Source organism: Anser brachyrhynchus (genome assembly GCF_964034855.1).
Source record: "Anser brachyrhynchus genome assembly, chromosome: 11".
Lineage (NCBI taxonomy): Eukaryota > Metazoa > Chordata > Aves > Anseriformes > Anatidae > Anser > Anser brachyrhynchus.
Window position 1 is genome coordinate 5,834,187 of NC_137706.1, and position 13,765 is coordinate 5,847,951.

Genomic DNA, 13,765 nt, shown 5'->3' on the forward strand with positions numbered 1-13,765 from the left:
TTGTTTTGTTTTGTTTTTTTTTACAGACCTCTGTCTACTCAAGTGTCAAAGCATTAATCCCAAACATGACAAATGCTTTAAGCCTGTGCTTCTAAAGGATGTCAGCCTGGGGGAGGTATCACTTCAGAGTGCTTCCAGCTGGACAAAGGCATGTAGCAGTGTTCCTCATACCAATCTCTGCTGTGACTACACCATGATATATGATCTTAGGTAGGAACAATTAAAACAGGTACAGTAATTACTTAGAGATAGCTACCATAGCTGAGAATCCAGTAAGGAGCCACTTGTTTCCCAAAGTGCAGTAAGACAAAAAAGATAGCCTTTAGAGATACATGCTGCACTTATATGGGTGGCAAACAGAAAGCTGGTAAACTCAATGGATGGGTTTGACAGAACAGGGGACCAGAGCCCACAGTCCTTTGTAATGTGGTTTTCTGTGCAGGTAGCCTGATTATTTTCTTTTGTAGACTGGAGGAAGAGGAGATGATGATGGTCCTGCACTACAGGCAGTCCTTAATGCTAATATCAGCTCTCAATAAGGCCGGGTGGCTACTGAGCTAGTGGTGTCCTGGAAGTTTGATTTGGAAAGGTACCAGAGAATGGCTTGTGAACGAAGAACTACGAGAGAAGGCTTCTGAGCTGCACTAGGTGAGTGTTATCTGTCACATTCATCCTGCTATATGCTGCTGTTACGGGGAAACAGCCACATGCAGAGAAGAGATACCTAGGCCACAATCCTCTTTTTAGCTTGTCACATTACATTTCTTTGCTTGCTTTTTAGGATGCTGCCTACATTCATGTGATCCAAATAAATTCTGCATACCAGAAGAACAATTAGTTTTAGCAAGGGAGAAAAAAAGTAATAGGATCAGAGCTAAATTATGATTGCAAAACTCTATTTCTGCATAACTGCTTTCCTTGCAAATCTGGCATGCTAATGAGAGAGTTACACATGTACAAACTGATCCAGGTATTGCACCAAGCAATCTGGACTACAAATCTTTTAACTATTATGTAGGAGAATTCCTCAAGAATGGCAGTACTTGTTTTTCTGGCATTGTCCATTTCCGATACATTACTCAAAGACTTGATTCTAAGGTTTTGATTAATTAAGGGATCAGAGTATAAATACTAAGGTCTTAGAATGTGGATGTATATCAATGTGAACTGAACTCCCAGTTAATTAAATAAAAGCACAGAATAAAATAACAAATGTTATGGTCTGTATAGAAGCTCCAGGTAGAGATGAATGGCTGTAAAGGCAGTAGCTGCTGGAGACAGTTGGCAAACACTGACATATCCAACCTCCAAAAGCTAACAAATGAAGAAATCTTTGTCAGCAAAAAGGTTTATGCCCATATATTTATGCTGTATACATCTCCTTGATGTATGGATGTAACATAAAGGTCTACTATAGCAGGCCCAGCAAGTGTTTGCAAGCTTATACCTTAACCAGGAAGAATAAGTTCTCAAAATGCACCGACAAACACATGCAAGGATTTTTTTCAGTATTTCGGTGTGTTTCTTACTCAAAAATAAAATCAGTGAACACGGAAACTTACAATTCCATTCTGTACGCTGAAGCCCAGCTGGTATTTTAAGTCTGGCCGTTTTATGAGGACAGTAGTGACAGGAGGACAACTGACAATGTTCAGTTTGACTTGCGTCTGATTCTTGAGACCCTGTAAGATATCCCAAAAGTTAGTATTTCTGGAAGAGATCATAATTTTTTCTTTCATTAGTGTTTTTCTAATTACAAGAGTGTAATGAGAGTGTTCCCAGAATGTAGTTGGGAAACAACAGCTAGAATTAATAGAAATCTGTTGTTAACTTTGAGATATGTGTCTCTACTTCATTAACCATACTGTATTTCCTAAGCTATTTGGCCCAACAAAATGTATCAAAGCCTTAGCTTTAATTACTAAAAAATCTTTCAATTCAAGAATGACTAAAATTGACTAATGCCTGCCCTTTACCAGCCTCTGGCTAATTAATGTCCTGCTGCTGATCTTGACGTGTCTGAAGAGCGATTTAGCCTCAGCAATTAAAGATAATCCATTCTGAGATTCAATTGTGTCTGGGGAATCTTCACACACTCACTTGAACTGTCCTGCAGTCTACCAGCTCCCCATTCAGCCTCCCATCAATTCAACTCCATGAAGCCCAAGAGAAGCATAGTAGATATTTTTTTTCAAGACCAGGTTGGACGAGGCCCTGGGCAACGTGATCTAGTGGGTGGCATCCCAGCCCATGGCAGGGTGGATGGCACTAGATGATTGTGAAGGTTCCTTCCAACCCAAGTCATTCTATGACTGATTTTAATCCTCAGATTTTAATTTGGAGTATGTGGGGAAGCCTGAAACTTTGAAGACAGTTAAGTAACTTATGCTGGGAAGGTATTTCAGACCTGGCCTTGTTTGCTGGTCCAGTAACAGAGCTGTAGCCAAATTTTCCAGTCTTAATTTTCTGTACATTAGCACCCCCAAATCTCTCTTTCTAAGCCTGCTTCTTATTAGTCGTGGCTTACTTATTTTTCATAGCAATACGAAAAACCATATCTGCTGGACATCTACAGGGTTGCTTGCCAGAATATCACATCTCTAATGGCTTACAATCTACAACATATAGTTGTAAGTTTGGGGTACCTTTATAATCCCTTGACATGTTGCAAGAGGTAGACCAACTAAACTGGTCCCATTAATAGACATAATTTGGTCTCCAATGCTTAATTTTCCTGAACGGGCAGCAGGGCCTCCATTCATCATGTTAGCCAGGATAACGGTGGGTAGAATGGATCCCCATCCAGATTCCACAATCACTACTCCAAGAATTTCTCCCTTCTGTTTTTCTAGCTGGAGCTGCAATTAAAAGAGAAGGAAAAAAAAAAAAAGTTTTTGCTTTGATTCATCTGAATTTGAGCAACAGCATCTCATTTGTTCCTGATTAACACTTAAAAAAAAATACCAAAAAAACCCCAACAGATTTGAATCACTTTGAAATGTTATATATTTTTTGTTCTGATTTTTAGTTAAACCAAGATTTGTCCAATTGAATTTTACCTTGTTTGCTACAAGAGAAATACTTTGTCATGTTTATATGTACAGGAACGCACTTTATTGACAGCTAGTGACTGCAGTCATATTAAAGTACACATCAAATCCCAACTTTCCTATCTGCAAGTATGGATTAAAAATGCTCTCTTCCCAAGAACACACATTCTGCATGAGAATCTGTAATGTTAGAAAAAATGAGTATAACTAGGAAAGTTGTGACTGAAGGAGTAAGCAAATGCAATTCATCTTAAAATAAGATTGCTTTAGGAAGTTTTTAGGCGTTTCCAGCATGGAAACGCTCTGCCTTTGGAACATGGGCCAAATCCCCATCACACTGTAGTAGTGTAAGACGACAGCAGAATCTGGGCACAGCTGCACCTACCATGTTCTGGTTTAGAATGCTCAGTATTACAGTGCCTTATGTATGAAATGTGAAATATATGGCTATTTCATACGTGTTAAGACTTACACTTAGGTAATTTAGGGGTACTTAAAAGAAATTCTTGCCTTTTCACACATTATAAGTGTGAAACTCCATTTCAAGGGGCATTTTTGCTGGTGTTCTACTAGGGGAAGAGAAATTAGCTTGCTCAGTGCCTCAGCATCCTGGACACATGGTTCTTGTATCTTTTAAGCAAGAAATCACTTACAGTGGGCATGAAAATGGATTGCCATCTCTCTTTCTGTATTAATACTTTTTTTAAAAATAAAAATGCCTTACACTGTGTACTGCAACTAGTGTAAGCACAGAGCTTATTTATGTCAGATGTAAATGTACTTTATTACTGGTTGGATGAAAGGAAGCAGAAGGAACCAGGGAAAAAAAATCTAAAAGCTCACAAAGCTGATTTTAGTAGCAGAGTATTGATGAAACAATGCATCTTGAGATGTCAAACCATCCTTAAAATTTCAAAAGATATTTCTATGAGAACTACTTTCCTCTGAAAGAGATGGATCAATTTGAAAATGAAAATTTCCAAACTAGTTTACCTCTTTGCAGTTTTCTGAATTGGAAAAGTGTATGAGGTCATCATTGTACATCTCTTGGGTATTGATGATGTCACTGTATTCTTTTTGACTGAGATCCTCTGGGTTAATTCCATTTGCTCTTAAAAATTCTTGGTAAGCCACGCTGAAAGCCTGACCGATTGACTGAGCTATCAGCTGTGCCTATAATGTAGAACAAAACACAGCTGAGAGAAAGGTCTGATACAGTTTACACCTGAAACCATAAGAAACAGAGAGACTGGATTTGAAGACAAAGTCAAAATGAAATACTCTATATACTTGCTATGTTAGTACGTATATAAAGTCACTTTAAGGTCAGTTGTACAGAAAATATCCCTTTTATCCAAAATCAAATGCAAACTCCATTTAAAAAAACGTGCTGATTTCCTTTCATCAGTACATTGCAGTAGCGAGCAGCCATATGCTATTTATGTACTTGTTCCAACGAACACTGGAGAGTACTGGCTTTGTACCAACACGGAAGAGCTTACAGAAGAGATTGTCACAGACTGTGCTTCTGACCACCGTGTATTTGCAAGAGTGATAAGAGCTGTTGCTAAGCTTGCACATGCTTTCACAGACATGTATGCACCAATGATTTTGGTTGCAGTGTCCCCTGATGCTTCTCCACCTTGGTTTTATATGACTGCAAACACAGAATCACAGAATTGAAGGGGTTGGAAGGGACCTCGAAAGATCATCGGGTCCAAACCCCCTGCCAAAGCAGGTTCCTTAGAGCAGGCTGCCCAGGTAGGTGTCCAGACAGGCCTTGAATATCTCCAGTGAGGGAGACTCCACAACCTCCCTGGGCAGCCTGTTCCAGTGCTCCGTCACCCTCACTGTGAAGAAGTTCTTTCTCATGTTGGTGCAGAATTTCCTGTGCTCTATCTTGTGGCAATTACCCCAATTACCAAACAATGTTTTAATAAAACCATCTCCTCTCTCATTACTGCCATGATACCTGTCTCACATTGCCAGCAAACCAGTAATAGCCCTTCTTTAGAGACTGGACGTCTACAATAGCTACTCCCATTACCGCCTTTTGATGGGCAATGTTAGGGGTGATTTCAAGACCACAGCCAGAGCCATAACTATATCTTTCTCACGTTAAGTACAACTCTTCAAATCCCCTGTGTGTTCATTGATTTTTGGAGCGCTTATCTGGGCATGCATTTCACAACAGTATGTAATATGAGATGACTTCACATTACAGTGGGCTATATAGCATGTATAATCAATCTAACATTGTAGTTACCAGTATTTAGATGCGTCAGAAATACAAATGCATTAGAAAGAAATCGACAGAAATTGATGGTAACTAATTACTTTGCACATTCACCATACTGCAGTAGTCAACTAAACTAAGGAACTATTGAACTGTCATAAAATTTACTTTCTTGTTCCACTAGATGGCACTGGAACACAGAAAAACAGAGCAGAGGTAAGTAAAAGGAATTTATAGACATCTCTTTTTTTCACCTGATTTTTTTTTTTTTTTCCTACTCCGAGTCTACTGTAGCTCACAGGAGAACGCCAAGCTGGGTTTTGTGTATTTTTTGGTTTTCAGGAACTGTATTCTGTCATCAGGGAATATGAGTAACTCCTAAAGATCTGAAAAGGAGTTAATTGCATCTTACAACATAACTCCCTAAAAATACTAGTAATCAAAACTATAAAACTATTCTGGGAATGCAACACAATTTCTTAGACAGTAGGCCCATGCTAAGCACATTATGAATGCACAGGTTTTTTTCTGGATAACATTGTAAATCTAAGTCTTTCACAATCTACTGATCAGATACACAGTGTTTTCTGTGATGCTGAAAGGTGGCTTTCTTACTTCAGTTGTGTTTAAATACACAAAAGCACCAATCCACATGACTGGAAAAATATTTTAGAAAATTAGAGATATGATTAGCCTAGCCAATCACATACCATTTCTTCATATTTTAAAACAATATCTCAACTCTTGTCAAACTAGAATAATCGATACCAAGATGTTTGTAGTAGTACAGAAGCCATCAAGAACACTTGTCTCATTCCATTATTAGTTTATCACCAGTACTTACTGACTTCTGTTTCCTAAATCCAATGCTACTGTAGTGCTTTCTCTGTAGTTTGTCCTGTCCTTTGCTTTCCTCTCCATTTTACATTCTCAAAACCAACTTGCCTAGATGTCCTATTCTGTTACTGCCTATAATAGCCAGTTCTCACATCTTAATTTCATCTGTATCTCCAAGTTCTTATGCATGATTTTTTAAAACCTTCAGCATTATGTACAGCTTAGAGATAATATAATTAATTTGCTTGAAAAGGTCACCCTAGCAAAGCAGTGGCAAAGCTTAGAAATAGGTCTGAAAACAATCTCAGTCTAGTGCTCTAACCTTTAGACAACGCCTTTTCTCCTTCATAGGCTTAAATGCTTTAAAATAAAGAAAATGATTGCTTTCACTCACAAACTATGAAACCTGGGAGTTACACTTGAACTAAAGAACCGGATGCTTTTTTTTTTTACCGGTATGACAAATTGTATTTAAAGCTGTTCCTATACAACAGTGGTCGGAAATGGTTAGTTCTGCCTATTACTCACACCTGTATTTCAACTGTCAAGTTAGAAACACAACAAACTTTCTCTCTTCTGTTTTACTAGCTGGGTATTATTTTCCATAGATGTTGAAGTCCTCAGGTCTGCTGCTTTAGACACAAATATCTTCTATTTAGCTACAAAACCAAATCTGAACAGACAATAGCAGCAAAGCAAGGTTATCTTCCTCTGCCACAAGAGATAAGAATATAGCATGACAGCAATTTTCACAAGGCTGAAACAGGCATGTACAGAATTCTTTTGCAACCACTACTTCTGCAGTCCTATTTTAAGATTGGTTGTATGTACATTCATCTAATTTTCACTTGCATCAGAAATGTGGTCACTCCTTTTTTTTTTAAATGGAATTTTACCAAAAAGTGTTTTATGGCTGCTACAGAACTGAATCTCAGAGTATGTTATGGCACGAAATGGCTTAAATTATGCTTTCTGTTGTACAGACGTTCTGAAAGAATAGTGAGAGGAGTTCTTGCATATTCTACCCTTTTACTGAAGAATTGCTAAACCCTTTTGGTCTTTTTTTTTTTTTTTATAAATACAGAGAACTAAGCTTTCTTAGCTCTATTGCATTTATGCAAAACATTCTAATTCATAATTTTTTGGGGGATGAAAAAATAAAGAGAACAGATAGAATAAACAGCTGATGTGTTCTTAAACATTAAGGGATCAAATTGCATCTTTGAGAAGGAGTACATCAACTGACCACAGGTAAGTAAGCCATAAGGGAATAATGACTGGTAGAGGGTGACCTTGTACCATGACTGTTGGTAGAAGATGTTCTCATCAACTTGGCTTCAGTTTGAAAGAGGACCAGAATGGTTCCACTCCCTTGCCACCCATCTTAGAGGCTTGCATGTATCATTATGTGCTAATCTGCTGGACTAGAGGAATCCAATCCAGGATGAGCAAAGTCATAAATTCATTTCGGCCATGGATGGCCATAGAATTTCAGACAACTCCATATAACTAAGTACTAAGGCATTTGGAACAGCATTGCTGAAAGAAAAGAAATGATTCAAAGATCATTTGTTAAGGCAAAGTGCGTATTTTTGGACTGAAGAGACATGACTTTGCAGAGTCAGAAAACACATGAATATGGACAGTGTTTCCACAGAATATCTGCAGCTTCAGTCAGAAAAAAAAAAAGTCAACAAAAATTCATTCAAGAAATTAGATGTAGCTTCAGAGATTCTATTCTGAGTGACATATGTTGTTCAAAAAAAATTTAATGCAATTTACTTACATCCTCTGATTCAAAGACATGGCATATCATTTTGTACTGCTTCTTTCCTTCCTGGGCACCAGGTGTTGTTTCAATACAATCTTGAGAAGCTGATCTTGGCATGCGGCGCCGTGCCATTAAAACCACGATGTTACCAATATCAGCAATATATGAGATTGTGCGCAGCGCATGATCCATCATGGTTTCCTACATAAAGCAAAGAGAAATAAGGACATTCTTCATGTCTGCTATTACTCTACAAATGATGCATCTTCTCTCTCTTTGATGACCTATTGCTTGAGAATGACAAAAACAACACATTTTCTATGGGCCCATATCTGACATTCCCTACACAGTCCATGGGCATGAACTGTGATTGAAGTCATGGTTCATGAAATTGACTTCGGTGGAAGTGTTACCTGCGCAGGTACAACATGGTTGTAAGATCTTAAGCAGTAAGGTCTATACTAACAAACAATTTCATGCTGCTGGAAAATTACATTTCACTTGTGTTGGTTCTGCTACACGAAGCAGATGCATTTCACAATGACAGTTCGGCAGTCAGCTGTATATGAGATAATGTTGTAATTTCCTGATTCTCTTTTTTGTTATGTCCTACAATAGCAATAACATCTAAGATAACATTTTCTCATATACAGGAAAAGTACGCTTTCTTTCTTTGTGAATCCTTACAAACTCAGTATTTTACCTTTTCTTTAGGTAGAATTTTAAAGTCTATCTACATATATCAAATCAGTTTGGATGGATTTGGTCTACTATCTGGGCTCATATTCAAAATTTTCCTCCAGTCAATGTCCCTAGGTTGCCAATTCAATTATGCTGGGAGAACACATCTCAGAAGAGTCTTTGCCTGAGATTGGTTACAAGTGGAAACCTGTCCAAGCTTCATCCTGTACATTTCTTATGTGAACACCTCACCAGTACTAGATATATCTTGAAATTTCCTACCTCTGCGTCATATCCCTGAACCCTGCATCCTTCTAATTACTTTAGCTTTTTTAACTCTTATTTTACCTTCTGATATTAGCAGAGAAATCCTAGCCTACTATTTTCTATGCATCACGGTTTCTATGTACCATTAAGTATGAACTTGTAGTAAGTTTGATTTATTCATAGTCAATGCTGAGCTCAGAAATAATAAAAGTGGCTTAACAGCTAGTGGTCTCATGTTAATTAAAAGGCTTCTAGATGTGAAATAATATTAACAAAACAATGTATGTGACTGCTACAGGATAATTTGAAAGGATTTTGATATATTTAGGACTGCAAAGATAAAAAAAAAAGGATACACTTGTTTGCACTAATGTTTAGCCAATTATTTATACCTTTATACAAGTCTTATTCAGGATACTGTATAAGCAACCTGATTTCCCTGTGTTTTTTTTGTTTTTGTTTTTTTGTATGTTTGTTTGTTTTAAATAAAAAGCCACAAATTCTTTTAAATTCTTGGAAGGGTGTGTTGCTACGGAATACGTTCCATAATGTGAAGAACCTTTTATGTTTAAAATGAGAGCTTTAGGAAAGCTCATGCAACCAAGTAATCTGATTGACTGTACTTCTTTAAGTCCCTTGAAAATGTAACTATTACTACATACAAGTCTCTGTGAAATTAAGGTGGAGGAGAAATTCTTAAGACAAGGTAATTTAACTTACGTTAGTGCTGCTTCTCTGGCAGATATTTAGACAAATTAGAGAAAGTATTAGGAAAAGCCTTATAGCTATAAAGTCACACAGAAACCATAAAATGGTATTTTAAGTCAGTGATGACATACGTTTTTTTTCCTTGAGGAGAAATTCAAGGACTTATGTTGTCCTTCACTGTGTGACCATGCTGTTCCTCCTCACTGCCTGCTGCCCACGTATCACCATCTTGCTTGAGGTGCCTGTCCTCTGTACTTACAGAGGTAGCCTTTGCTCCTTCTCAGTTTCGAACAAAGCCAGATTCTCTGCCATTGTGTGAGCAGAATGCCTGTGTCCTGTTGCAGTGATCGAGTGACGTGCACATTCCTATTTGTGTGACAAAGAGGAGGCTACAGGAGGCTCACAAGATATAATTTCAATAGTAGGCTACCAGGCTAATTAATTACACTTTCAGATGTGGTTGGTGTGCTGTACTGAATCCAGTTTGTTGTTGTTGGTTGCATATCCTTGTTTTAGAGCAAAAATAATCCAAATCCTATTCTTACGGGGCATTTCAAACCTGAGTTTGTGTATTTCTTAAACTGAATGCTGCCTACTTTAAAACCTTACGCTAAGTACATATTTTAAGATCATGTTTTTTATTGAAATAAATATCAAGAATCTGATTTCTAAGCTACCGTTTTGAGTTTGGTGCCTCCACATCATTCTTTGTTAGGTTAGTTTTCTATAATTTGTTTACATATTTTGTTATTGTACTGATGAACTGTTTTCTTTAAGAAACAAAGTGCACCATTTGAAAATTCCTTCTTGCTGGGGGTCATTGGTCAGTTTGGAGTATTTTCCAGCTTTTTATTTATTGCTCAAACTGGAAACAACCAAAGCCATAATAGTTTTATTGGTCACACCCACTGAGGATGTTTGTCCTCCAATGAACGGCTAAAACATGCACCAAATTCTACATGAATTGGAATAAAAAAGTACTTATTGAATCAATTTGTTTTGCTTTACTTTTATGTCAGTACATTGTTTTCCAAGTATTTTGTTGTCCAAAATATCTTTGGTTCTTGGCTAAGACTGAGGTTGTCTTTTCTGCTTTTGGCAGCTGCTTGGATATATGTGCAGATATTTCTAATATGAAGAAACAGAAAAATTCACTACAGGCTCGTTAGTTTTTTGTGGGTTTTTGTGTGTGTTTTTTTTGTTTAAGTTCCTCTGCTGTGCAGCCCAATTGCTTGCAGGCTGCTGCTTTCCTGTTTTCAAGAAGGCTTTTTTTCTTTTTTTTATTTGCTATTGACTCACAATGCGTTTCTGAATATCCCACTGAGCTGCATGAGGTCAGTTTTTACATAGCTCAGTCACATTAGATGGCTTAGGTACCCTCTTTGCTTTGTCAGTAGTGGCAGGGTTTCTCTTGATATCTGATCTTCCATTAAAAACCTTAATGGGATATGAGATAATACACAATTTTCATCATTTATGTAAACATCATCATCATTTATATAAACAGCTAGGTTTTAGTTTGCTATTATTTGAACAAATCCCTAAGGCCTAACTGAAGAAGTGTCAAGCTGATGAATAATTAAGAATTTCAGTACAATTTAACTTGACAGAGGAAAATACCAATTGTTTCTTAGAACCACCTGTCTCAGTGAAGAGAATCTCTACCCATAAAATGATTTCTTCTCAGTCTTGAAACAAAATGTTCTGTACTTATACCTACAACACGAGAAGAGATGATTGGGGGGGGTCTCTAAGGTTTGCAGGGGCTCATTAGGATTTATAGCACTTCTCTCAGTATGGAAAAATGCTTGATAATGGACATCTCTCAGCAGGATCTTGGGAGCTCTGCAGAGATAATTGCTTTTCAGCAGTCTGCACTAGTCTGCACTAGTCTGCAGTGTTCCAGAAGGCTGTAATCATACATGCAGTGTTCACAAGAGTGCATGAACCTGGGAAAATGAATGCATTTAATCGCACCTACCAAGAAAGTCTTTCTGTCTTTATCATACAGAAGTTACTCAAAGGTTTTCTTTTAGTTTTCCCCTTGTATGGGTGAAAGCAGTAATTTCCCCCATTCTCTCACGTATTTTTGTTGTCCAATGCAATCACACTTAGGAATAAGACAAATAATATATTGTGACTGTAAATGTGTATTAGTCTTAACTTCTTCCTTTCACTCCACATTCACATTCCATTCCAATCTACCTTTATCTCATTTCCACTTTTTTTTTTAACTTTCCCATGAATACCTCCATCTCTGCCCACTTGCTTCTCTATTCTTTCTCTCATCCCTAGTCTAGTTTCAGCTGCTCCATCCTTGCTATACTTTTATTTGTCCTTAGAAATTTGTCCTCTCTGTCTCTTTCTCAAAACCTCCATTCTGTTTTCTCCTGTCCCCTTTCCCCTTCCTTAAAATCTCCCTTTCCTTCCATGGAACTCCCCTAGAATCCCTTGTTGCTGTCCTTCTTGAAGATCAAAAGACACCTGAGGAAGGAAAGCCTAAGCGTTCTTCTTAGCTTTCAAAGTTAAACAGGCTTGTGCTAGTGTGAGTCAATTTATGAAGTCAGAAAATTTTATAGAACCAATAATCTAGTTGGGACTCAGTGCATACACAGTTGCACTGCTCCATGTCTTTTTCTCTGCTAGCTTTCCCAATTGCTTCACTCCCAACTTCTTTCCACTGAACAAAGAAGAAGATGGGAAAGGCTGCTACGATATTTCTTCTGCTTTTGTGCATGTAAAGCCACGGCAGTCAGGGAAGAAATATTCTCGTACAAACACAGGATTGCTTCTACCATGCAAGTGGTGGTCACCTTGGGCTGAATATATTCAGTAACTAAATGCACAAACGACTAAAAAAGTGGCAGGAGCGCCATTTTCAAGTGTTGCTGATGGCAACAATCACCAGAGATGGCTTTGTTTTGACATGGCAATACGCCTTACTGGTGCTACTCATCATTTTCAACCCTGCTGCATGTCATGTCTTAACTGGGAATTTTACATTTTAAATCAGCTGCTACCTCATGTGAGCTATGCAGTACTACAGATGGATCAAAACATAGATGGCACACTGCAGATACAGGTTTTATATAATTGATAAAGCCACGAAATAACAGATTGCCTCTGCCAGCTGCCACACCAGCTGAAATAGACGTATGGTAATTACACCAGTCAAGAAACTTCACTAGCTCTGAAAAATATTACCAAGCCAAAAAAGCAAAGCATGCCAACAGCAGTGCTAAAATGTCAGGGGAGTAAGTTTCTTAGAGCCCTCTGAAAGACGCACTGTATAAAAAAAATAAGGAAAAAACCAACAAACTCTAGACAGCTTGTAATTATAGTAATCCCCGGTATTGTTTTTATCTAGTTGAACAGATCGTACTACGCCTAATGATGTATAGCATCTTATAGCACTAGAAATCTCAGGGTAATCAGGAGAATAAGATAATAGTTACTTTGAAAAGTGTTTATGGACTGCCTCAAAGGACTTTCTTTTTTTAATTTTTAAAAGGATCAGCGTTCAGCTGAAATGCTGAAGTATTTAAAGAAGGGAAAGTGTGAACTGCAGTAAGAGTAATCCTTACTTAACATAGAGAATTTATTTCCTGCCATACTTTTCAATTATCGACTGTAGCCGTTAATTTAGCAATAATTGTCTTTAGTCATCTTTACACTGATAATTATTAGAATACTATTTTACACAAATGCAAAAAGTAGTCATAAGCTTTGATAATATACTCTAGGATGATGCATGTTTACCATGAGGTCAAAAAAATGGCTGGCGCCTAACAAGTAGTGGTATTGGTCATTACAGATGAAATACAGTGCTCAGACTGATTATAGGTGGGAGATTGTAAATACTGCTGCCCATGTTAGATGGGTTATTCTATTCTGCATCTGGTACCATCCCTTGGGAATTCTAATAGCATGTTAAAGACATCTGCTTACGACGAAAGAATAATAATACATTTACTGAAGATATTATCACTACCCGCTACCCACACAATAACAGATGATAACTCTATCTTAAATTTCATGAAGAATTTGTTGCCTCATAGTTTACCTTGCAAGAAAAACAAATAACGCAGTAATCGAAAACAACTCAAAATCCTAAATGTAGAATGCTACATTTGACTTTACTGAAGTATCTCCTATTGTTCTAGATCTTTTCTTCAGTTAGCCACGGTATTTCTGAACTCTGATCTTATACATCAA

At 37.5% G+C, this 13,765-nt stretch overlaps 2 protein-coding genes across 18 annotated transcripts in view; one reads left to right on the forward strand and one right to left on the reverse strand.

Moving 5' to 3' along the window:
• Nucleotides 1-7,878, forward strand: part of ENTREP2 (endosomal transmembrane epsin interactor 2) — a 171,272-nt gene extending 163,394 nt beyond the window's left edge. Inside the window, exons 14-15 of the transcript XR_013956089.1 lie at nucleotides 27-648; nucleotides 5,471-7,878. The gene's annotated coding sequence lies outside the window, so the exon portion shown is untranslated. The remainder of the gene's footprint in view (nucleotides 1-26; nucleotides 649-5,470) is intronic.
• The window catches only part of APBA2 (amyloid beta precursor protein binding family A member 2), a 99,510-nt gene that overhangs the window by 7,720 nt on the left and 78,025 nt on the right, over nucleotides 1-13,765 (reverse strand). For all 17 annotated transcript variants that reach the window (XR_013956088.1, XM_080608074.1, XM_080608072.1 and 14 more), the window contains 4 exons: nucleotides 7,910-8,095; nucleotides 4,044-4,223; nucleotides 2,646-2,858; nucleotides 1,563-1,682 (listed from right to left, as the gene is read on the reverse strand). Coding sequence is in view for 16 of the 17 variants with exons in the window: in XM_080608074.1 (XP_080464200.1) it covers nucleotides 1,563-1,682; nucleotides 2,646-2,858; nucleotides 4,044-4,223; nucleotides 7,910-8,095 (699 nt within the window). In the remaining variant the exon portion in view is untranslated. The remainder of the gene's footprint in view (nucleotides 1-1,562; nucleotides 1,683-2,645; nucleotides 2,859-4,043; nucleotides 4,224-7,909; nucleotides 8,096-13,765) is intronic.